The sequence below is a fragment of the Meles meles genome, chromosome 13, assembly GCF_922984935.1.
Source record: "Meles meles chromosome 13, mMelMel3.1 paternal haplotype, whole genome shotgun sequence".
Taxonomy (NCBI): domain Eukaryota; kingdom Metazoa; phylum Chordata; class Mammalia; order Carnivora; family Mustelidae; genus Meles; species Meles meles.
Window position 1 is genome coordinate 57,394,070 of NC_060078.1, and position 25,917 is coordinate 57,419,986.

The following is a 25,917-nucleotide window of genomic DNA, read 5'->3' on the forward strand; positions in this document are numbered from 1 at the left end:
CACTAATTCTGAGGGCAGAAGGGGCCCTTGGTGGTTTCTGATCTGGGGAAGACAGTGTCTCCAGAAGATGATCCTGGCAATGGAGTGAGGCGTGGGCTAGCAAGGGAGAAAAGGTGGCCAATTCTGTGATGATAGTAGGAGTGGGAGGAAGCAGGGGATGCAGGAGGCAGGTGCAGGAAGTCTGGAGATGGGGGTTGAGTGGGGTTGAGTGGGTTGAATGAGACAGCGACTGAAGCAGGGGCACCGGGCCAGCTAGGCATGAGAGCAGAAGCTTGGCTTCAAATCATTTGCATTTGTCAGGGTCACAAAGTGGCTGAGAAGACATATCCAAGAGGTTGGCCATGAAGGATAGCAGCTTACAGAGTAGCAAGTCTGGGGTAGGGGCGGAGGGGAAAGAATGAAAGAATGTGTCCCAGGAGCAGCTGCAGTCAGGCAAAGGAGAAGAAGGGACAGATATGGAAGAATCATCAGACAAATGGGGAAGGTTCTGCATTGAGGGCAGGAGCGTCCATCAAGCAAATGGCCCCCAATTCACCATCCTGTCATCCCTTCCACACCAAGCTCTGCCTCCAGGGGGTAACTGCTGGAAGGGTGAGCTGGGGTCATAGAGGGCTCTTCCTGAGGATCATTGATCTGAGTGCCTCTTTCCCCATGGGCTGCCACCACCTTGGGGAGATGACCAGACTTATGGTCTGGTACAGGTGAAAAAGAGAAGAGTGAGCAAGTGTGTGTGGCAGGGAAGAGGGCTCTGCCCCCAAACTCATTCATAAGGCAAAGAGACTACTGCCAAACAGTAGGGTTCAGGAGGGAGCCAGCAACATCCCCTGGCCTAGGCTGACCTTGGGCAAGCCACAAACTTGTCCTTTTCTTATTTGTAAAATGGGAGAATGGGTACCTATTCATCAGGCTGTTGGGAGAATTAAATTCTATAATGTATGTGAAGTACTTAGAACAATATCTGGCATAAGATAAGTTCAACAAATAATAAAAACAATATCGTCATCACCATCACCATATCATCATGACCACCTTCACCATCCTCATCACCATCACATCATCATGACTATCCTCACCATCCCCATCATGACCATCCCCATCATCATGACCACCATCACTGTCCTCACCATCATGACCATCATCACATCATGACCATCCTTATCATCCCCATCACCACATTCCCCATCATCATGACCACCATCACATCATTATGACCATCCTCATGTTCCCCATCATGACCATCCCCAACATCATGACCAACCTCACCATCTTCATCAGCATCACATCATCATGACCATCCTCACCATCCCCATCACCACCATCCCCATCATCATGACCACTTTCACCATCCTCATCACCATTACATCATCATGACCATCCTCACCTTCCCCATCACGACCATCCCCATCATCATGACCACCATCACCACCAACGCCACTACCCCCCGACCATCATCATCCAGGGAATGACAGGGCATTCAGGAATGCAGGTCTTCAATGAGCCACATTCCAGGAAGCAACTGTATAAACTGACACAGAGTGTAAAATGCTTTACAAGACCTAGTCAATGGAAAGCCTACGAAGCAGTGATGGCCTCAGGGGAAGAAGAACTAGTTCAGGCAAAGGGCATTTTAATAAAGAAGGGAGCCAGACTCCCCCTGACCTTGATAGAATTTCTGACCCGAGTCTTCCCCCTTCCATCCCCGGGTGAAGGCGGAAACCTGACCAACCCCTGCCAGGTGCTTCATTCACATTAGCTCATTTAGCTTTCTCTGGAGTTGTGTCAGGAAGACAGGTCTGTCATTTTACAGACTGGGACTCTGCAGGTTAAGTCATTCGCCCGAGGTTGCACAGCTGGTGGCTAAGCTGAGCCTGCAAAGCATTCCCCCGCCTCCCCTCAAGTCAGAGCTGGAGTGGGGGCTGGCAGAGCGCAGTCTAGTCCCCGGCCACTAAGGAAACTCGTTCTGTGTTAGGACCGAGAAAATGGCCTTTGGGGTCCCAGTTTATGGTAGTGTGTTGACAGCCTCGTCCATCCTTACTTCTTACGGGCCCACATGCAAAAGAAGCCCCAGGGGGATGGGGGTGGGGAAGCTGAGCATGTCATGAGCTTGTCTTCCCAAATGGCACCAGGCTGGGGGAGCTGAAGACCAGAACGTCACATCCCTGGAAAGCATGGCTGGGACTGAGGAGGACTGGAAGCCTACTAGGAAAGAAGCCGGAGACTCAGCACCATGTGGCTCAGGCTTTCCCAGACACAGGAAGTCAAGGGCACTCTGGCGAAGTGCAGATTCTGGTCCAGTAGGTCTGGAATAGGGCCCCGAGAGTCCGCATTATGAAGAGCTTCTAGCTTTTGCCAGTGCTGCTGCCAGTAGCGAGATGTAGGGGGCCTGGGTGTCGCTGGGCCTGGCTGGGCGAGGGAGCCAGTGGACCAGGGGTGTGCTATCCAGAGCAGACGGCCCACCTGTGGCGTGGGCAGAGGCTGGGAGTACAACCTGTCCCCAAGTGCCTTTCATTTTTGGCACAGTGACTGACTCCTCCTCTCCGACGGGGTACAGGAGTCCCTGCCGACAGCCTAAGGGTGACACGGAGCCCAGAAGCCATCAGAGAAAAGAGTGATAAATCCAAGGTCATAAAAATAAAAATGTTCTGCATTGCAAAGCCCACAAGGAACAAAGACAAAACACAAATGACAAGCCAGGGGCAACTGTTTGCAACATGCATTACAGACAGAGGGCTCATTTCCCTAATTTATAAAGAAGTGTTACAAATCAATAAGAAAAAGGCCAATAATCAATAGAAAAACTGGGCAAAGGCAATGAGCAGACAAGAGATTCGAATATATAAAAATATGCTCAGCCTCACTTGTTTTGAGAAAAATGAAAATTAAGACCACACTTAGACACCAATTTTTTTCTATCAGATTGGCAAATATTAAAAAAAATGATGGCACGCTGTGTCGATGAGAATGTTGGGAGATGCTCGCTTGCAGCAGGGCTGATGCGAATGTCACAGGACTGGCCCTTACAGACACGCCTGCGATGGTGGATGACGGCGTGCCAGACACACTTATTCACTTGGTAAGTCATCTCAGTGTTCATCAACAGAGGACCAGCGTGGTGACTGGCAAATCAACACAGTGGAGTACGATACAGCATCCCAAGAAAGAGCAAGCGGTCTGCGTGCGGCTGTGACATCATATCTGAAACTGTCGGAGGAAACAAGCAAGGAGCAGCTGTGCGAGCCGAGTGTGCTACTGTAAGTGGAGAAAAGGAGGGACCTGTATGTAGATGGAAGGCAGCAGATTATCAGTGACTGTTCTGTTGAACGGAGGGAGTGAACGTCATGTAAGGAGTGGGGCTCGCAGTTCCTGCTGACCATGACCTCAGGGTCTCGAGTTGCCAGAGAGCTCAGGCCACAAAGCTCAGTGGCTGTGGTGACCAGCGCTGGACCCCTAGAAGGATGGGCTCTGAGAGGTAGCTGCGGGAGGTCCTGCATCTTGGATGTTGAGAGAGGTGCTGGAACCAGCCTCTCGTTCCCCTTCGTCCTATGTGCTCTCCCACCTGGTTTTCACCATGTCATATGTTGCCTGAACCACACTGGCTGGTCAGTTTCCATGTCAGTTAAGCCATAAGCTGGTTTCGTTGGCCAGGCCTTCTTGGGATCCTGGTTGATCTTCTTCTGGTTCCTCCCTCCTCCTTGTTTTCTAACTCTTAGTCCTTGACCCAGGCCCTCCTGGTATCCTTTTCTGAGGGGTATCTTTTTTACGGGATGGTCCTTTTGTTTTTCTGCTCCTCGAGTCTCTCTCTCCCATGGGCCAGGAGGGAGGCTTGACACCGCCATCCAGGACACTTCTGGCTTTCTTCACATTGCTGGATTATAACAGCTACTGTTTGGAGAGTACTTACTAAGTCCTAGATACCATTATAAGTACTTTTCGTTCAGTGTCTCAGTTATTCATTCAAATGTCTGTATTAAATGTTTATTAAGTGACATTAAGTGGTCCTGGAGATACAGCCACAAAAAAGACTAAGTTTTTATCCCTGTGAGGCTGACTAGCAGAGCAGAAGAGATGAACCACAAGCAAATATATAGTCTACTTCCAGATAGTGCTGTGTGCTCTGAAGGGAAATAGAGCAAATTAAGGCCATCGAGAGATATACGGCTATGTTTTTCAGGTGTTCGGGTGAGACCCCATCTGAGGATGAGCCTGAATGAAGGGAAGGAGTGAGCCCTGAGAACAGTGGGGGGAAAGGCATTTCAGACAGAGGAAACAGCAAGCATGAAAGCCTCCAGTGGGAACATGGTGAGCAAGAGGAAGGGTATAGGCACCGAATCAGAAAGGCATTAGGGCTCACATCAAGGAGGGGTACGGTAGGCCATGGCAGAGACTCTGGGCATAGTCTATGGAGCTGCTGGAGGGAGTTGACATGATTTTTCATATTCTATAGATGACAGGGTTGAGGCTGAGAGAGGTCACCCAGTGAGTAAGGTGCAGATCTCAGGGCCATACAGACTAACTCCCACTGCCAGGATGTAGGGTCTCAACCCTCTTCCAACATCCCAAAGGCTGGCTGAGGGAGAGGACAGGGCCATTCTTCCGCAGGTCCCTCCAATGCCCCAGCACAGGCTGGAGGAGGCCCCAAGCACAGGCCACGAGCAGGCATGGGCTGGCAGGGCTCCTGGAGGGGATCTCAGATTGCCCACAGTGGGCAGGGTGGCAGTAGCTGAGGGTTGTGCCAGCTGGACCCCAAGAAGTGCTGAGATGGCACAAATGTCCCAGCTCTACACCCTGCCCACTGTCAATGAATCAATTGAATCACTCAACTGAAAAATTAACTCAAACCCACAGACATCTCTCGAACCCACAGAAGGTCACCGGGAGGCGCACGTCTGGAACGGAGGCTTCTGGGCACTGTCACCCCCAGCACTGGGGGTCCAGCTCCAGCCTCTCCCAGATGAACATTTGTGCCCTGAACCCCAGGGTTCGGGTAGGGGGGCTCCATGCTGTCTGCCTCCCCTTGTCGTCCCTTTGTTGGCAAAACTTCTCTCCCTGATGGATCATGGCTTATCTGTTCTTCCTGGATTTATTTGTCAAGTTTAGGTCGTGCTCTCAGGACCTTCAGGGTCTACCTGGGTCTGGGGCACCAGTACAGAGACTGTGCCTTCAAGGAGCTTCAAGTCCGTGAGAATCAGGTACCTAGAGAACTATAAGGCAGCACTGGGGACACTAAATTTCAGGAGGGCAGGGTTTTTGTCAGTTTCATTCAGGGGGTAGCCTCAGTGCCTCGAACTGTGCCTGGCACACAGTAGGTGCTCAGTCAATATTTGTGCAGTGAATAAATACGGTTCATGACTGAGTGGAACTTTGGTGAGACTAGGCTGACCCGGGAGCTGACATGACTGGCGGGGGGGTGGGTGGCCCTACGACTTGGACAGCACCTGGTAATCACCTGGAAAGCGTTACAGTCTGATAGCTGGGTTTCACCCCAGAGGTTTGGATTGGACTGGACTGGGGTGCACCTTGGGAACTAGGAGTGCTAAAAGCTCTCCAGGAGATGCCAATGTACAGCTCGGGCTGAGCACCCCTGCTCCGGGCTTCGCAATGGAACGCTCCAAAAGCGTGGGAGGGTCTCCGGCCTCAGAGCCACTGAACCCTCTCCTCCCAGGTGCTCCGTGCCTGGTGAGTGGGGAGGACAGTCTTTCTCCTTCCTCTGGCATCCTGCCTGCCAATCCCATGTTCAACACCACCCCCTCTTCCACAGTTCTCCCTATTTCTGCTTCCCTGCCCTACTGCCTCTTCCTGGAGACTCACCCCTTCCACGGCTGTCCCCTGCTGCTGCTCCCCTCCTGACCTTGATCAACTTAAAGGGTTGATCAGCCCATCAATTAATTGTGTCCTAATCCAATCTTGGCTTAGTTGGAGAGAGGGCAGTAAATCCAGCTGGGTAATCATGCCCTGATATTTGTGTAGGGATAATTACTATCTCTCAGGCCTCACTTGGTGGCAAGATGAGATGAAAACCCATAAAACACCACTCGGGGCTGTGGCTCATTGTTTCTTGGCTGCACAGGGCTGGCTGCCAGCCAGTCAGCCCCGCCTGCCCCTGCCCCGCCCCTGGCACAGGCCCCAACCTCTTCCCTTGCCATTCATGCCACTGGCAGGGCTCGACATCAGGGGCAGTCTCGGGTCTGGATCCTGGCCTGGCCTCAAAAACCAATAGGGGCAACATTATGGGCCCAGGGAAAGCACATGCGTGCGCGCTTGCGCGCGCGCGCGTGTGTGTGTGTAACATTATGAGCTCAGGGAAAGCGTGTGTGTGTGTGTGTGTGTGTGTTGGGAAAGAGGCAGGGAAGGCGATCCCCAGAGCCAGGCAATCCTCTGCCTCTGGGAGATCAGGAGGGACCAGGGTGGAAGATACACAGGTCTGAACTGCAGGGTATTGTCTAGACCAACCCAAGAGGTTGTCACCATCTGGAAGAGGCCAATGCGTGTCCCACATGGCCCCTCAGGGACATGAGGCTCTGCATGGTTTAGGAGGACACCGTGGCCTGAGACTTCCTTGCAGATGTTCTGGCTCCATGGGAGTGCACTTCGTTCTATGGCACTGAGCTCAGCCTTGAGAATGTGGACAGGGGCTGGGAATGACCTGGATTTTTGGCCCAAGAACACAGCCCACAACATGTGCAACACTGAGCACCCTCTATGAGTCTGACTCTCCACTAGGCCCTGAGAACATAGGATTGAGTAAGGCCGTGGAGTATCCTTTTTTTTTTTTTTTTAAGATATTATTTTTTTGAGAGAGAGAAAGCATGAGCAGGGGGGAGGGGTGAAGGGACAAGCAGACTCCCCACTGAGCAGGGAGCCCAATACGGGACTCGATCCCAGAACCCTGGGATCACAACCTGAGCCAAAGGCAGATGCTTAACTGGCTGAGCCACCCAGGCGCTCCGGCCATGGAGTATCTTAATTAAAGTGTGGATCTGGAGTTGGACCCCTGGGTTTGAGTCCTGGGACTTATAAGTAGTGTGGCCTTGTGCCAGTCACGTGACTTCTGTGCCTCAGTCTCCTCAGCTGGAAAGCGGGATGCCAGGACCTGCTGTGAGGCTCCCGTGTGAAAGGCTCAGATCCAGGCCTGGCATTCTTAAGTTAGTCACTACTGTTATCCTTACTGTCTCTCAGCCTTCTGGCATCAGTGTCCCTCAGCCATCCCTGGGTGGTCCCTGGACCAGCAACAGCAACAGCGTGAGGGCGTGTTAGCAATGCAGGATCTTGGGCAGCGCCCGGACCTGCTGCTTCCGAATGCCCATTCACACCAGACCCCCAGGTAAGTCGGCTGAGACGCCCTAGGCTGGGAAAGCCTCCAGGACCTCAAGGTCTGTCTGCTTCCAAGTTGTTTCCCCAGCAGCTAGCGTCTCTAGTCTGCAAGGGAGTAGGTGCTCAGCAGGAATTTGTGGAGTGAATAAATGAGCTCAGCAAAAGGCGGTTGGGGGGCCCTTTCAAAGCATTTTGGAAGGTCCCCTAAAAGCAGCATGGAGGGTGATTCCAGGGGCCGTCTGTCTAGTGAGAAGGGCTGAGTGGCAGAGTCATGGCAGGAGCAGTGTGGGAGGAGGGATTAGGAAGACCAGAGCTGGGGGGCTGCTCAGATTGGGAGACGAAGATGGCAGAAAGTCTGAGGGAGGCCAGGGATCCTCTCGGGGTTCTCTGCTGGCACAGAGCGAGCTCCTGGAGGCAGTGGGGTCCTACCTATGCCTGGGGGAGCCTGTGGCAGAATAACCTGAGGATGCCCCCCCCCAGCTGGTGTGGGAAGCGGGAAGGGGCCCGAGGCCCCAGCCCCTTACCTGAGAAGGCATTATTGGTGTTGAGAAAGTAGATTTCCTCACGGCCATCCCCATCAATGTCGCAGGCCGTGACCCCAATGGCATTCCCCTGCCGGTCCCGCAGGGCATAGTAGGGGGAGCTGCGCTCATCCACTGCAATATTCACCAGTCGCTTCTGGGTCCGGTCATACTTCAGAACCAGGTTGGGGCCGTTGTACCTGGAGGAGGAGCAAGGAGAGGGTGTTGAGGAGAAGCTGGGCTCACCTGGTGTCCTCCCGTCCCATAGTGGAGCTTAGAATCCTCCCAGACAGGTCAAGTGTGGGGCACTTCAGCCTTGGGGCATTCTGGGGGGACCCCCGACAGCCTCACCTCAGGGGTCCCTGGGTGTTTGGTGAGTGTCCATGAATCAGCTACAGACTCACTCAAAGTAAGAGTCAGCTGGGCCCACGTGGGACACAATATGAAAGCAGTGTGGTACGGGGGAGATGGGCAGCCTTGCCACAGGCTTCGAGAAGGAAACGACCACTCCCTACATCTCCCTTGTGCATTTCAATGTCAGAACACTTTCTTATTTATTATCTCACTAATTTAAATCTAATAAGCAAGTAAGGTAGGCATGGGAGGCTGTTTTATTAACCCATTTTGCAGATGAGGTAACTGAAAAGATGTGTTGGGGTAAAATGAGGCTCAGAGAGTGAATGCACTTCCCCAAGTTAGGTGTCAGGTGCTAGGACTGAGACCCAGGCTCTTTCTGGGCAAATGAGCCCTGGAGGCACAGAGGCTTTCTTGCTGAGGTTTGAAATGACTGTCTCCCCACAGAGTCACAGCATTTAAACAGTGGTGTAGGGGTGCCTGGGTGGCTCAGTGGGTTAAAGCCTCTGCCTTCAGCTCAGGTCATGATCTCAGGGTCCTGGGATAGAGCCCCGCATCAGGCTCTCTGCTCAGCGTGGAGCCTGTTTCCCCCTCTCTCTCTGCCTGCCTCTCTGCCTACTTGCGATCTCTGTCAAATAAATAAAATATATTAAACAGTGGTGTAAAGTGAGCATCTCAGACGGGAGATTGCGAACACATCTAAAGTCTGTAGGTGGACCTGCTGGATCTCCTTCTCAAAGGAACGCGATATGAAAGACTAAAATGCGCATCTGTCCTCATCTCTTCTGTCTCATTCTCCCGCAGCCACACAGCCTCCTTGCTGCACTGAAGGCCCAGGCACGTCCTTGCCTCAGGGACTTTGTACTTGCTGTTCCCTCTGCCCAGAATGCATTTCCTCCAGATGCCCACATGGCTGTCTCCCTCCGTCACTAAGTTCAGGTTCCAGCTTCATTGTTGCTTCTCAGCAAGGCCTGCCTGGACACATTCCTGAAACCTGCAAGCACCACCCCCTCCCCGTGCTCCTTATCCCTCATCCCTGCTCTCTCCCCGCAAAGCTTTTACCAGCAGCTGACAATTGTCTGTCTTCGTGTTTAGCTCTCTTTCTCTGTCTGATCCCACAGGAGTTATCAGCTCCACGACTGTAGAACTTTTTGTCTGTTTTATTCCCCAGGGCCTAGAACAGTTCCTGGCACACACTAGGGGCTCAGTAAATACTTGTTGAATGACTGAATGAATGAAACCTCAGAGTCCATGTCTGAGTCATAGGGCTTAGGTGTGACACAGTTGGTTTCTTTCCATTGCCTTTTGACCTAGAGAAAGCGCTGTACCCAAGGTCACCCTCGAGCAGTATGGCCGTGAATTGTCTGAAGGCCTCCTCCGACCTCTAGGGAACACTGGCTTGCCAGGCTCTCCTAAGGAACCCGGCCAATGTCCATCCATTAGTCCTGACCTCCTGCCTTTATTTTAACCTAAGCGTGTACATCCTGAGTGACGTTCAGCTACTGGCCTCTGGCTGTCCTGGCTGAGAACGCTTTGGGGGTGGGGATGGGGTGAGCGGAAAGATCTCTCCAAGGTCTTTGAGAGAAATCACTTCTTGCTTTCCTGAAATGGATCCAACTTGGCCCTCTCCTTCGTCACCAAGATGCAGAGCCCGTGAAGTTTGGGGAATGCTGAGCAACTGGCCAGGCGCCTTCTGGCACCCACAGTGTGTGAGGGAGGGTGGAAACAGAGCTCACTGGGAGCTGAGTCAGCACCCGGCAATGGAAGGTCGCGCCTTGGACGCCTTGACGAACAGCATCTGAGGGCTGCGAGTCGAGGGCACGGCACGACCCATGGACGTGTCTGGGCAGGGGAGACAGAACACTTGGGTTCCAGCGCCGTCAGCAGCTGGCTCCAGCCCCCAGGGACAGAAACCGCCTTGGGTGCCACACACTAGTCCTCCCAGCCTCTGGGTCTTCTGGTTGCTGCCATCTCGGCTGTTCCTCACAAGACACCACGGTCCCAGAGGGCTGTGCTTCTTGAAAGCACTATCAGATGCGTTGTCTCACCTGAGCCCCACAGAAAGGGTAGATGAGGCATTTTCTAGGAAAGGAAACTGCGGTCCAGAGGTTAGCCACAGTCACTAACCCAATCACAGTCCCTCTGCGTGACAGTCCCTGCTGATAAGCCTGGGGGGCTGGATGTGAGGGATGTGAAAGGTCATGTTTCCTCTATCTGACACCTGCCAGAGATTGCTGGTTTCTTTCAGAATTTCAAGAGGTGCTGAGGCTCAGTTAGATGGGCTTAGGGACTGGGACAGTATCCCGTGCTCTTGGATAGTAGCCGTGGCTTCCTAATATCAAAAGCTGGGCCCACAGGCAGAAAGGATTGGCTGGGTGGTTGCAGGAAACAGGGCCTGAGGGACACTGGCAGCGTACAGCCCATGCTGTGTTAGCGTCGTCCCAGTCTGGGCCAGTCCCCCGGACCCGACTGCTGTGGACGGGGAGAGGCCCAGAGCGCAGTGTGGGCGCAGGGGTCTGGCCCCGCCCCTTTCCGGCTGTGACCTTGAGCTTGTCATGGAGTGCCTTGCCTCTAACTCAGGGCTGCCGCATACCTCATAGCCTGGCCGCGAGGCTGAGACAGTGGGTGTGATGACACTTGGTAAACTGTGAAGAGTTACACAATGATAACTTCTCATCGTCGTGAAAAGTAACACAACAGCTGAGGCCCGATCTCTCACTCTCCAGTGATCATTCTGAGAGTTTCCAAACACACTCTAGTATTTCTTATCCCAAAGATCCCACCCTTGATCTCTCATCCTCTACGGGTATGTTTCTTTATTTAAAGCCCTTCATAACCAGACTTCTAGAAGACCTGTCTTCCCAGGCTGTCTCCACTCTCTCACCGCCCATTCACCCTACCCCAATCCACATTTCCTCCAACTCCAGCAAAGCCACCCTTGGTACTGCCATAGGGGGCTTTCAGGTGGCTACATCCAGGGACAGGTGTTCTGTCCCCAGCCTCCAGCAGTTTCTGGCACACTGGCTCGCAATCTGGGCTCCTACTGCACGTGTCCCTGTTAAAATACTCTGTCTTGGCTTTGAGGATGATCCTGCCCTCTGGGGCCCTTCTCTCTGATTCCTTCTCCTTTTCCTTTGGGTAGGTTCTTCCTCCTTGCTCTGCCCTCTTCATTGTGGAGTCTCCTGGGCCCCATTCTCCTCTCTCTGTCCCCTTGCACCAGGGGATAATCCATTCCCATGACTGACAACTCCTAAATTTCTATCCCCAACCCAAGTCCCCAGTCCGAGTATAGACTCCTATATCTGCCTGCCTGCTTGATGTCTCCCCTTGCATGCTCTACACTCATCTCTGATGGAATGTCCATGCCAATTCTCATGCCCAAAATGGGATGAGAATTGCTCAGCCCCCCTCCTCCCTGCAATGGGCACCTGAGTACTGAAGCCCCAAACCCGGCACCATCCTTGGTTCTCCCTCCCCTTGTCTTCACATCTCATTCGTCTGCCAATCCTGTCATTTCTACCTCCTAAAATATTACAAAGGCTTTCTCTTCTTTCCTTTACCATCTTTGGAGAGTCTCCTTCTGCTGGCTTCCTCACCGGCTCCTGAAATCTAAGCCCCCCACACTGTAACCAGAATCATCTTTTAAACACATAAACCAGATCAGCCCCTCTCCTGCCTAAAACCCATGGGAGGCTTCCCCTCAGGTTGGAATGAGCCCTTACTGCGCCCGACCTGGGAGCCTGGCTCGCTCTGGTGTCAGCTCGCTGACCTCCTCCAACCACACTGGTGTCCTCCCAGCTCCCAGCATTCCAGTAGGTGTGGCCCCAACCCCTTGCCCTCTTGCAGGGCTGCTCTGTCTGATGAGGACACTCTCCCTCCACCTCTCTCCTGCTTTGTCCCAGGTTGGCTCCTACTTACACTCTAGGTTCCGCTTTGAAAGTATCTCAGAAAGATTGTCCCCTGGTCGGTATCCCAATCACTGCCTCCACTGTCCCTCTCTTGTTCAGGAACCTATTTTCTGCTCACTTCTCCCAGCAGATCATAAGCTCCACGAGGGCACAGACTACTGTCTGCATTGTTCACGCCTGTCTCACCATGACTGAGTACATAGCGAGTGCTCACTAAATACTTGCAGGGTGAACAAAATAGAAGGAGCCTGTGGAAGGCACAGGGTCATCACGGGGCCGCCGAGCAAAAAATTAACTTTGATCCTGCACCTTCATTAGTTCCTGAAAGACAGGCACAGACATTGTCATGACAAAGAGGAGGCCGAGGGCTGGCGCCCAGGGTGAGGATCAGAGAGAACAACAAAGTGTCATAGATAGATACAGAGGATCTACCTTTTTTCCTGCTGAGAATCATTGACCCATGCGGAAAAAAAGGTCACTTAGGCAGTTACACAAAGGGAAGCCGGATCAAAGGACAGAATAATTATTGGGTACCTACTGTATATTAGATATTGTGCTAAGTAACTCATCACAGGTAAATGCAAATTTTAAAAATTTGAATATATAAAATATGCTATATCTATTTTAAAAATTAAGACTAGAAAACTTTTTTTTCCAGTCAAAAAGGGAAAGAATGAAAATTATGTGGTTATTCAACATTATAGACAGGGGAGAAAGGCAGGGTAGAAAGAAGAGACAGATGTATGCAGACACAAAGAAATAAGATAGAGACAAAGGAATGCACACCAATGAAAAGAGGGACAGTGGACCCCGAGCACAGAGAGAAAGCCACACACATAAACACAGGTAAAGAGAATGGCCAGATAGACGCATGTGGGAAGGGGATACGCACACATACCAAGACAAACAGAGAGACTCTTGGAAGGACGCAGAGTCAGAGAAGTACTAATAGGACTCTGAGATATCATCACAGAGAAACAACCCATCCTGTGGCCATCTTGGGCATTTCCTTTAAAAGAGTTTTCAAGATGTATGGCATTTTCACAACTGTGGGCATAAGGAACTATTTTATTCTTGTTCAATACCCCTCCCCTTTTTTTCCCCACAGTATCCTTATTTTATAGATTAAAAAAGTGACTTTCAGAGAAAAGTGACGTTCTGAAAGTCAAAGAGCTAATCATTAGAAAAAATAAACCGAAAGACATACTTTTCACTTAAGCTAAAGCAGGGATCAGCAGACCTATGGACTTTGGGCCAAATATGGCCTACTACCTATTTTTGTAAATAAAGTTTTATTGAGACACAGACATGTTTATTCATTTATGAATTATCTACGGCTGCTTTTCCTACACTACAGACTGTATGGCTCCAAAGTTGATATTATTTACCATTTGGCTCTTTGCAGAAAAAGATTTCTAAGGACTGAAAGGATTGTCAGCCTCCAGGGCACCTGGGTGGCAGTTGGTTAACTGTCTGACTCGGTTTTGGCTCAGGTTGTGATCTCAGGATTGTGACCTGAGGGTTGTGAGATCCAGCCCCACAACAGGCTCTGTGCTCAGCATGGAGTCTGCTTGGGATTCTTTCTCCCTCTGCCCATCACCGCCCCCCATGCTCTCACATGCTCTCTCTCTAAAGTAAATAAATAATCTTTAATAAAGGACCATCAGCCTTCTATGGTGGGTATGTTACATGTCTCAAGTGATCATTATCAGAACACAAAATTAGAATAAGTTTTAGTAAAAATTAATTTGGGGTCCATACTTGGAATATACAGTTTTCTGAAACAAGTACTTGAGGGTGAGTATAGGTGGAATGTAAGGAAGATGTCAGGTCTTAGGATGGAGACCATGAGGCAAAATAATGTGTGTGGGGGGAATAAAAGAGACTGAGAAGAGTTGCCCAGGATGAGAACAGGGTCCCACATATGGGGGTTTACCTAAGGCTAAGAAATGAGCAAACGCATGTGCCCTTTAAGTGAGTGAAGGGGTTAAATGGGGTGTGGTAGATGGCCTCCAAAGATGGCTGCCATCATTTTCTTTCTTCTCTGTATGCACATGTTACTTCACCCATCAAGAAGGGGAATCTCTTTCGCCTCCCCTTGAATCTGGGCTGGCTTTGTGAATTGCCTCGACTGTAGAATATGACAGATGGAAGTGATGTTGAGCCAGTTCAGAGCCTAGCCTTTACGAGGTCTGCCAGCTCTCCCTGTCTCTGGGGGAAAGCCAGTCACCATGTAAGAAATGTGACTACCTTGAGAAAACCATGCTCTGAGAAAGCCCAGTCTAGCCCCATGAAGAGACCATGTGGAAGATCACCTAGGCACCAGATACGTGCATGGGGACATCACAGGTTGTCCAGCCCAGCCCAGCCCAGCCTACCCTACAGCTGAATGCAGCCAAGTGAGTGACAGCAGCTGATGTCCTATGGGGCAGAAGAATGACCCAGCGGGGCCCTGCCCAAATTCCTGACCCACAGAATGGTGAGAAATAAGAAATTGTTTTCAGCTACTAAATTTTTGGAAGAAGCAGCAGATAATGATGACCTATCATTTCAGACCTAAGTGGGAAAGAGTAACTTATCCCAGGCAAGTAGGAAACAGTATTATAAATCAGTGGGATTCTCTAAGTCAGCCATTTCAGTTTACAGTAGGCAGGTCTCCCCAGGCCTTCCTTGGGCTGATACTTGGATCTCAGAATAGCTAGTGATCTATGCAAAGGTTGAGGGTGGAAGGGTACTAAGAAAGAAAAGGATTCTGGACACCCCTGCTTTTCCACCTCTCCTTCTCATTCTTCTTTAATTTCTAGCCAAATCTAACTTTCCCATTTTAAATGTATGACCTTGAATATAGATCATTTCTTTGAAATTATGTAATGCTCTTTTCCCCCTTTTTACATATTTAATTGTTTGAAAGCCACTGAGGTTAAATAGGACCAGAAAACATATGGAAAATTACTTAAACAGGAGATGCACAGATTGTATCCTGGAAGAGAATATATCCAGAGGCCAGATATTAGCTTAAAGGAATGGAGACTTTGGTAGTGGGAGGGTTCTAGGCATGATAAGAACTCTGGGATTGAGGATTTTATAAGGAGCAAGTTGGGTACATCTGGAAAGGGCATCCCAGAAAACAAACAAATTAATTTGATCCTGAATTTGGAGCTATCCAGGTCAGAGAAGACCCCATAAATAAGTGCAAAGAAGAAGGTAACTCTAAGATAGAGGACAAAAACCTTTTGTCCTAAGTGGGGGATGGTTTTTCAAGAAAGGGATGTTTGGCACCAAAAGGTCAGGACAATCTGTCGTGATGAGTGTCTGTGTTCTGTAAAAACTCCACGCCGACTGATTGATTTACGCCTTGTTCTAAAAAAGATCTGTGCTCAGCATGTGCTTTATATGCCCTTGGAATTTCTTATATTTTGATGAGCATGGAAGCACCCAAAAGGCAGAGGACCATGGTGTGCAGCTCTTTCCCCCACTATACCTAGGACAATGCCAGGAAGAGGCAGGTGCTCAGCTGTTGTTGTTGTTGTTGATGATGATGATGGTGATGATATTGATGGTGATGATCGTGATGACCATGACTCTATTCCTCACTGCATGTTTATCTCAAGAAAAGAGGAAGACAGGGAGGCAGGAATCCCATAAATAATTAAAGGAGGGATCCAGGTGACAGATGGAGGCTGTGTTAATCAGGATTCTATGGTTACAAGCGGCAAACGCTCCACCTGAACTAACTGAGGAGTTCAGTGGCTCAGATGTCAAACTGCCAGAACCGAAAGCGTGCAGCCAGGCCTCAGGGTGACTGGAACAAGGGTTCGGACCGGAAGTCTGTCTAGACTTCATTTCTCCTCTCCTTTTCCTGTGTTGGCCTCCTTCTCTCACACCGTCCTTCACAAGGCTTGACCTGTGGCAACATTCTCAGCCTGGCCCCTCAGCTTACGCACAGATGGCAGAAGCTTTCTTCCCTCAGTTCTGATGGGAGAGGTCCCGGGACAGGGCTCTGATTAGTTCAGGTTGAGTCACGTGCCCATCCTCAGGAGCGGGGAGCCTGTGGTCGACAGCCTTCAGCTTGCTCAACAGCTAGCGAGAGCAGCGTCTCAGGAGCTACATATTTTCAGGGAGAGGAATGCCAGGAAGGATGAGGGATGTGTCTCCAGACAGACAGTCACTCATCTGGGTCTGTACATTCCAGAGACAGACTTGCCAGGGCCTACTGATGGAAGGCAAAGATTCTCTGGCACCGTCGAATCCCCGTGACCTCTAGATCCATCTCAAGGTCTCTCTACTCCCCTACAGAAGCCCCAGAAAGAGGTAAATGCAGAAAGTGGAGTGACTGTCTGACTCACTATGTACTGGAAATGGGTCCAGTTCTTGGCCTCCTGCCCACTCCTCCATTGCTAGCTGCAAGGAGGCGAGAGGGCACAGAGGGTTGGCAGTGAAGAGCCTGGTGTGGGGGGTGGGGGGACACGAGGTGAGCTCTGGCCCAACTCTGTGATCAACTTTCCGTGAGTTCAGGCAAATCACTTAACTGCTTGGTCCCCAAATACTTTAGATGTCTAGTTATACTTTCTTCCCTCATGCTATAACTATCTAGAAGGTTTTAGATAAAATGGTGTTAGTCTTTGTCTCTGTCTCTCTTTTGGTTACAGAGGTGGGCCAATTTAGAGGCAGAATAGCGAGGCCAATAGCCTGTGGAGGCAAGAGTGAAAAAGAGAAGCCAGTCATTCTCCAATGACTATATTCCTCCCTTCTGGGATTCTGTTTCCAGGATGGGCACTTTGCATGGCCCACGATATAATTCATGGCTCAGAGAGCCTCCAGCCTAAGATGGCAAATAAGGAGCGGCCCCAATCCCAAGCTTTCTCCTGGGGTAAAGCCTTGATAGAGAGGTACACTTGATCCAGAACCTGAAGGAAGTACAGGATTTTTATGAGACTGACATGCTACCTACTGTGCTAACAAGGCACGTTGGACAGGATTTTTATAGAAGAGATATGAATCGGGCATTTACAAAAGTAATAGTGTGAGCTATGAAGCAGAAACATATGCTTAGAGAATAGAGAGTAGACTAACTCGATGACGCAGAGATGTGTGCTGGACAATCAGGGAAAAGAGTGGAAGGCGAACTGGAAAGTACAGGACAGCTAAGATCGCAGAAGATGTGGCACATAAACTAAGACTTTGGATTTTATCTGGTGGAAAATGGGGAGCTGTTGGAGGATTCTAGCAGGATGTACCATTACCATAGAACTGTTCTGAAGAGCATTGTCTGGTGGTTGAGCGCATGAAAACAGGCCAGAGGAGAGACTGAAAATGACAATGCATAATAACAGGAAGTCCCCTGAGTTGTTCCCAAAACCCCTGAACTACTTTGACTAGATTTTTTTTCCTTGCAAGCTCCTAAGACAGAGCAGAGTCAAGAAGGCACAGAAATCAAGAAAGAAAGGGTTAAAGAGAGAGGCATGGCCAAGAGAGCTAAATGCTCTCAAGAAGTCCAAAAGGCTTGGGTGTCTGGGTGGCTCAGTTGGCTAAGCAACTGCCTTCAGCTCAGGTCATGATCCTGGAGTCCCGGGATTGAGTCTCACGTTGGGCTCCCTGCTTGGAGGGGAGTCTGTTTCTCCCTCTGTCCTCTCCCCTCTCAAATAAATAAATAAATAACATCTTTTTTTAAAAAAAGTAAATACCAAGGACTGGAACAAGCAAATGGATTTGGTAACTTGGAAGGCACTCATGACCTTCAAGGAAGCTGTTTCCTTAGAGAGGAGAGAGGAGCTAGGTTGGGGGCAGCAGAGCGTGAATGGGCAGCTCTGTGGGACCAGAAGGGCTCAGGAAGGCCTAGAATCCTGGCCAGGGAACACAGAGTAAAGTGACAGTTTCACCACACTATGGGGCCTGGGCATGTCTGTGGGTAGGGAGAAAAGACCCAGGAGGGCAATGGATTTGGAGGGACATGGGCAAAACGTGTAGGGGATGAGGAGGACAGAGTCTGAAGTACAAACCATCTAAGCTCAGATCACCTGTAATTAAGAGAAGAGGAGAGGAGGGCAGGGTGGTAAGAAGACAGGGTGAGGTGGAAGAGAATGACTGGACAGCTGGTGCCCAGAGACCTTGGTCTGCTCCCAGGTGAAGAAGAAGTGAGGTTCATAGCTGAGAGGAGGGTGTGGAAGTCATAGCTTGAGGAAGCAGGAAGAAGCCAAAATAACAACTGAGGAGCTAATCCATGGCCATTTTCTGTGGTAAAAGGGGCATGCAGGGTGAGCCACCTCAGGGGTGAAGTCAGGACAACTTGGGGGGGTATGGAACAGGATTAGCTGAGGGGGCAGGGAAGACACACTCTGCACCTGGAGTGGAGCCATCCCAGCAGGGCAGCAAGGACAGGGGTCAGGGAGTCTGTCAGGGGCAAGGCACAGGCAGCAGTGGAGTGCAGGCAGCACTGTCTCAGGGAGCCTAGCTCAGGATGGAGGCAGGCATTCGGGGTCATAGACTTGGAACGGGGGCTGCCCGCCCCTCGGCCCTTGGGAATGGCTGGGTGAGGATGGTGGGAGCATCTTCTCTAGGGAGTGAGTGGCGGGCTCTGTGGCTGCAACACAGGAGCCGCAGAAGGTGCACTGGACTTGGGTTAGAACAGAACATCTGAGAGGCAGTGTAGCTCCATGGAGAGAAGTATGACCCAGAAGTCAGACCGCCAGAGGGCATATCCCTGCTCTGCCATTATCTAGTGGTGTGAGTGTCCTTGGGCAAGTCATGAAGCCTGGCCATGCCTGCTGCAGGGTTGTGCAGAGGATTAAGAGAATACCCGTCAAGTTGTTAATACAGTGCTGGGCCAAGTGCTCAAAAAACACTAATTAGCATGTCTGTCTTTTCCCATATACACTCAGTGCTTGATGTACAATGGGAACTCGATAAATATTTTTGAAAGAATGAATTATTATGATTATTACCTGTGTAGCCTTGAGCGCAGAAGACTTAGCTCCACCGAGTTCTGGACTATATTTTATTCTCTTAGTTTCTAACATAATGTCTAATAAAGGAAACTTCTTACATTCTCTAGGATTCGGTTTCCTCATCTAGAAAGCAGGGTTCATGATATTGGCTCTACCTCAAGGTCAGACAAGACGACCTCCATAAACTGTGACCCAGCGATAGGTTTTGCACGGGCATGCACATATACACGTGCGTACATGTGTACGTGCGTGCACACACACGGTATATGGCTGCTGTCTGCAGCACAGGCCACCACCTAAGCCCCCAGGGAGCTCTAGCTCTTCTACCATATTTGACAGGAGCTAAATGATAGGCCCATTGAGCTGCAGGAATGCCCGGTGAAGGGGAGGTGACAGGAATTCACTGAGGTCTGGTCACAGTGGCTGTGGTTTTCTCCAGCAAGGAGGAAGCTCGGGCTGAGCACTTCACTGGACATGAGGTATGCAGGAAGCTGCTTTAAGGCAACCTGGCCTGCTGCCTGAATTGGATGAGGAAGGAAAGACACAGATGACTAGGTATGGGTCACAGGCTCTGGTGAGGGAAAGAGAGCAGAGAGGTTGGCCTTGGCTGGCCAAGGGCACGGCTCTGTGTGAAGACAAGGACCAGGCAGGCTCCTGTTGGTCACAGCTCCTGCGAGGGTGGAGATGGCCATGTTCAGCTTAGAAGAGTCTAGTCCTTCCAGCCCAGGGCGCTGTCCAACCGGAGTCCTGGCCAGACTCTAGCTGGGTGCATCTCCCTTGACTATCTGCTTGGAATTTCTAATTTAAGTCACTGTTGGAATCTCCTTACCTGCCCCATGCCTGTCAGGATACACAGGCCATGCTATGTTGGCCCCTTATCCCTTTGCCTGCCTAGATCGCCACACACTCTCTCCAGACCCCATATAGCTCTGCTTGCCGGACTTTACTTCCTATTCACCCTGCTATCATCCCAGTGGGAAAACCAAGTTCCTTGTAGTTGTTTCTCAGTCTGCAGCTAATGGAGGCTTGCCTGGCTGTGTTTTGAGAAATAATAGTTGGAGGAGGCAGCAAAAGCCTTCTAGTTGCTATGGAGTGTTAACTGATGAATTAAACTCTTCATTTTGATTTGAAGAAAACAGTCCTAGAAGAGAGTCTTGCTTAAAAAAAAAAAATAAAGCTGCCAACAATGAAAGGCATTCATTCAGAGGGGTCTTTGTTGCCAAGCTGGCTTGAATTCCCTTAGCCATGCATTAACACTAATCAGAATCTGGCTGTTGGAGCAAATGTGCATTTAAAGTTTAGTGATAGAAAATGTTGTGTGTTAAGTATTAGCAAGAAAGTACCAGATGTACCTAGATAGTTATTCTTTAAAGTGCTTGCAGTATAAAAATTACCTATCTGAATGGCAATTAAAAATAAACAGTTATTTTAATTAAAAACAAAAGGTACATGAGTATAATCTAAGATATTAGGTAATGTAGACACTTTATGTTTGAACAATCCATCTAGAGTAAAGCCCCACTAGAGCTGGCACACAGAAATTGCAGAAGGAAGATCCTTGCTACTCAAAGTGTGGGTGGGAACAGGTGGCACCAGCAACATTTGGGAGCATGCAGAAAATGCAAAATCTTGGGCCCCAGATCTCTGAGTCAGAACCTGCATTTGAACAAGATGCTCAGGTGATTCATGTGCACGTTCAAGTTTGAGGAGGGCTGATCTGGATCAGTGTTCCTCGAAGAGTAGCCTGGCAACCATTTAGATCAGAAACATCTAGGAGCTTGTTAAAAATACAAATTCCTAGGCACCGCTGAGAAGATGGCAGAGTAGGAGGGCCCTGGCCTCAGCCTGCACGGCCACCTAGAGAGCCCACGTCGGAATAGTAACCCAGCAAGTGACCCGAAGACTGGCAGCACAGATTCTCCACAGCTGGATGGAGACAAGAGGCCAAAGCAAAGTGGATTCAGCCCCAACACCCCTTCTAAGTGAGTCCTGCTCCAGGGAAAGGGAAACATAACTGCACACCAGTCTGACTGTAGGCCCCACCCATCAATAAAAGCTTCTCAGGAGACAACACAGGGAAAGTGCCCTGCAGTTTGGTGCTACTTCATCTTTGGAAAACACCTGGATCGAGGCAGCTCAAGTCCAAGGCAGCTGCAACACCACAGGCACCAGATGCTGCCTGCAGCAGGCAGAGAACTATCGCAGGCTGGACTGAAGGCAAACACAGCTCCGCCACAATAGTAGGATACCCCTGTAGCAACACACATAAGAGACATTCCTGAAGCACCATTTTCTGGTGAAAGGAGACACTGCACTGTGGGGTACTATAAAAGCCACTACTTTCAAGTGTGGGATACATAGCTGAATTTCCCAACACAGAAACAGACACAGCAATAGACAAAATGAGGAGACAGAGGAATATGTCCCAAATGAAAGGGCGGAACAAAATCAGAGCAAGAGACCTAAACAAAATGGAGATGAGTAACATGTCTGACAGTTAATTTAAAGTAATGCTCATAAAGATACTTTCTAGAATTGAGAAAGGAAGGCAGGACCTCCACAAGACCCTCCATGAAGAGATAGGAGACCTAAAAAAGAACCAATTACAGAAAATGAACTTACTAAATGAAATTAAAACTAGACCACCTGGAATAAAAAGCAAACAAGAGGAAGTAGAAAAATGTATCAGCAACCTGTAGGACAGAGTAATGGAAAGTAATCAAGCTGAGTAGATGAGAGGGGGGAAAAAATAACGCAAAATGAAAACAGACCCAGGGAACTCAGTGACACTGTCAAGCACGAGTTGCATGATGGGGATCCCAGAAGGAGAAGAGAGAGAAAAGGAGGCAGAAGATTTATTTGAAGGAATAACAGCTGAAAAATTCCTGAATCTGGGGAAGGAAAGAGAAATCCAGATCAAGGAGGCACAGACAGTCCCCAACAAAACCAACCCAAAAAGGTCCGCACTAAGACACAAAGTAAATAAGATGGCCAAAAGTAGTGATAAAGAGAATTTTAAAAGCAGCAAGAGAAAGGAAAGCAGTTACACACAAGGGAAACCCCATAAGGCTATCAGTGGGTTTTTCAGCAGAAATTTTGCAGGCCAGAAGAAAGTGGCATGATATATTCAAAGTGCTAAGAGACAAAAAATCGGCAGCCAAGACTACTCTATCCAGCATGGCTTTCATTCAGAATAGAAGGAGAGAGAGAGAGAATTTCCCAGAAAAACAAAAGTTACAGGAATTCATGACCAGGAGCAAAACCAGCCACATCCCCATCACACATGATGCCATCAGCCTGTGGGTCCCAAATCTACAGCCCCGCCACCCTCCTTACCAAGTCAGCATGCACAGCCAGCCACTTGCTGAATGCCAAGTCAACATGCCTTCACCTCAGATCAACAAGGACTCAAACTGACACTCTTCCCCTTAAATTCCCACCCCTGTGTTCAAGTTTATGCACAGAAGTAGGCATAGGCTTAATTATAACAGCAGAATGAAGCAACCCAAATAGTTGACACTAATTTGGTGGAATATATAATGTATAAAAGGAGTGTGCTAGGCTGAGAACATCTCCAACAAGCACATCAAAGAACAATACATACAACATGATTCTGGTTACCAAGAGAAAGAAACTTGGGAAAAATAAAACAAGACAAAACCAGAGAGGTAGAAAACCCTAAGAGACTCTTAATCATAGGAAACAAACTGAGAGTTACCAGAGGGGAGGGGGAAGGGGGTGGGGTAACTGGGTGATGGGCATTAAGGAGGGTACTTGATATAAGCTCTGGGTGTGATATGCAACTGGTGAACTTAGTGATTAATAACCCCTGAAACTAATAATACACTAATAATACATTAATTAATTAAATTTAAGTTAAAAAAACCCCAAAATACAAATTCCTGAGCCCAAACTAAACCTGCTGTGTCAGGATGTCCAGAAAAGGAGTCTAGGAATCAGCATTTCAAATGAACAATCTCTCAGGAGGTTTTTATGTTCCCCAAACTGTGAGACCCACTCAGTCTTTCCATTCTCATCAAGGTCCACTAAGGGCCTGCTGGCACATGGCATGCTGAGTCCAGCATGAAAGGATTCGGATGGGCATCATCTCTGCCATTTAGGGGTTTATAACGACATTGCTACAGCTGAACAGGTAGAGAACAAGCTATGGTATAAACACCTGGAAGGATTATACATTGAGTGTATATATTCACAATGGACTGGACTCTCCCACACTTGTGGATATGCGTCCTCTCTGAAGGCAGAGAATAGTGGACACACTGTCGTCATCCTTCCCAGCTCTCCTCTTGTTGCCAAGTGGACCTCTATTCCGAGGGGACATTCATTCTTTTGGACTACTAAGTCGGGCCCAGCCCACAGTTCAGCCATGTGAGTGTCTTGCTCAAGCAGAGACAAGAAACCAGTGATCCATTTCATTAGCCTTTTCCTCTTAACCCTCTCCTCTCCTCCTGGTGCCCACCACCCCTTCCCAGTGCGAGCAGGTCTCAGCCCTGTACAGCTCTGCCCAGCTGTTCCCAACACACAGGTCAGGAAAGGGTCAGATCAAGCCTAGGCATCTGTGAGCACTCAGTCCTTGGGGATGGCATGAGCTTTTTTCTTTTCCTTTTGATGTCTGCATTTGGTTCCTTCAGAAAGAGAGATTCAAACCATAATGCTCTTTTTTAGAGATAAGAGAAAACCAGCCAGCATCTTTTGAAATTCAATGTATGACAAGGGAGATGGGGCAACACGGGATAGGAGCCTGGCTGGAGGTCTCTGTGGACTCGAAGCTTCAATAGATGGCAAAGAAGCCAGCCTCCACAGTGGTCTTGTAGTGGAAAAATGTGTAGGCTGGACTAACCTGGCCCTGATCTCAGGACTCAAAACACACCAGGCAGTTGCCAAATGCTTTCCAATTTACCCATAGGTATGACTGAATCCTCTCAGCCATCTAGTAGGGGTCATTACTTCTCTTCTCTCCCCCTTTAAATGCAAAACGAAGGCCACAGGTTTGTCATATGTCTGGAAAGATGGAAAGGGTGGGGCTGAGCCTTGGATGTGCTTCCTCTAATTTCAAATTCTAGTTTCTTCTCACCCAACAATAATCCCTTATTCTAGTCACGAACTAACATATTATTTTAACTAGATCAGGGATTCCTTTTGGCACATCTCTCCCAGATTATACCAGTGAGTGCAGAACAAGCACGTGATACACCCTCAGCAGGTATGGTGGCCAAAAAAGAGTGGCTGCTTCTCTACTCGGGCGGGGGAGCGGGTCTGACCAAGTCTCGGAGGTGTCGGTGAAAAAGCAATGCCAGGTGGTGCTCACAGAGAAGTCTCCATGGGCTGGCTGCTGTGGAATCACCCTGGGAGGGACATTTTTGCAGCAGGAAAACATGGAAGCCCATGCTGGGCCATGTACCATACAAGCCCCATGTGGTGGCCCGTGTTGAAGGTTAACACAGCAGGGAAGTTGCAGGGAGTGGGGAGAGCTGCTCTAGTGGGAGCAGGATCCAGGAGGCATTCCTGCTCGCCTTGAGAGCCCCCTCTAGGCCTGGATGTAGATGGTGATGATGCTCGATGGTGACAGCAGAAATAATGCTCCTGTCCGCGCCATCATTGGACTCCACAAATAAATGCAGGCCTGTTGTTGAAATGACGATCCGGGTAGAACTAATAACGGACTCATCGTCAGTTGTGATCGCTGGAGCTGAGGCTCAGGAGGGAAAGGAAATCTGAGCGGGAACCTCCAGCGACCAGGAGATTCTGCTGGAAGGGCCTTCCAAGAGCCAAGAGGGCTTCTGACGAAGCCTGCTTGCCCACTTCCAAGAAGGAGGCGCGTCGCTTTGCTGTATCAGTCCAAGGCGTCCAGCTCATGCCCTTCTCCTCCGTCTTTGTGTGGAATGATTCCCACGTACGCTGTGCGTACTGGGGACTGGCCGGTCTGTGCTGGGGCCATGAGCCCCTGTGTCAGCTTCCGCAGGCTGCTGTAACAAGTTACTACAAACCGGGTGGTTTAAAAGAGAGCTATCTGCTCTCATAGACCTGGAGGCCAGTGAAGTCTGAAATCCAGGTTTGGGCAGGGCCGCATTCCTTCTGGAGGTTGTGGGAGACAATCTCTCCCTGGCCTCTTCCAGCTTCTGTGGCTCCAGGTGTCGCCTGACCTGTGGCCGCCTCACTCCAGCCTCTGCCTCCACGGTCTCACGGCCTCCTGCTCTCTCAAAACACCCTCTGCCCCTTCTTCTTTTAAGGAAGTATGTGACCGCATTTGGGGTTCACCCAGATAATCCAGGAGAAGCTCTTCTCAAGGTCTTTAATTTGATCATATCTTTGGCCATTAAGATACCATAGGATCCAGGAAGTGGGGTACCATCCAACCCACGACAGCCCCCTCTGAATTAATGTTCATTTTCCCATAAGACGTATCAGGATAATAATAATGGCAACTGAGGAGTACCGTAGTGTACCTAGGTGTCAGCTTGTCCGACCCTCTCGACTCTGTAAGGGCAATATCCATGATTTCCCATTGCAAAGAAAGAACAGAAGCACTGAGGTCCATCCTCCTCCAGTCTCAGCGGAGGTTTTTGGTCTGTGTCCTGTGGGTCTCAAAGGTCCTCAAGGACCCTGAGGGGAAGAGGAGAAGAGGAGCAAGGCCCTAAGCCACTAACCCTCTTTGACCACAGCAGGCCCACCCCCATCTGATTGGATACTAGGAGGCTGCGGAAGATTTTTTTTTTTGTTCCAAAGGGTTACACTGGGAAAGAAAACTAGGCAAGCCACAGCTCTGCCCTCCACTGTTGTTGCTCAGGCAGGGGCCCAGGTTTAGGAGCCCCACGTCTGGAGGCAGACACACCTGGGTCCAAATAGCTTTGCTATCCT

The 25,917-nt window shown here is 49.7% G+C and overlaps 1 protein-coding gene across 2 annotated transcripts in view; it reads right to left on the minus strand.

Annotated features, from left to right (window-relative positions):
* Window positions 1-25,917, minus strand: part of CRTAC1 (cartilage acidic protein 1) — a 147,563-nt gene that overhangs the window by 56,172 nt on the left and 65,474 nt on the right. For both annotated transcript variants that reach the window (XM_046027502.1, XM_046027503.1), the window contains exon 3: window positions 7,836-8,032. In XM_046027502.1, coding sequence (XP_045883458.1) covers window positions 7,836-8,032 — 197 coding nt within the window. The remainder of the gene's footprint in view (window positions 1-7,835; window positions 8,033-25,917) is intronic.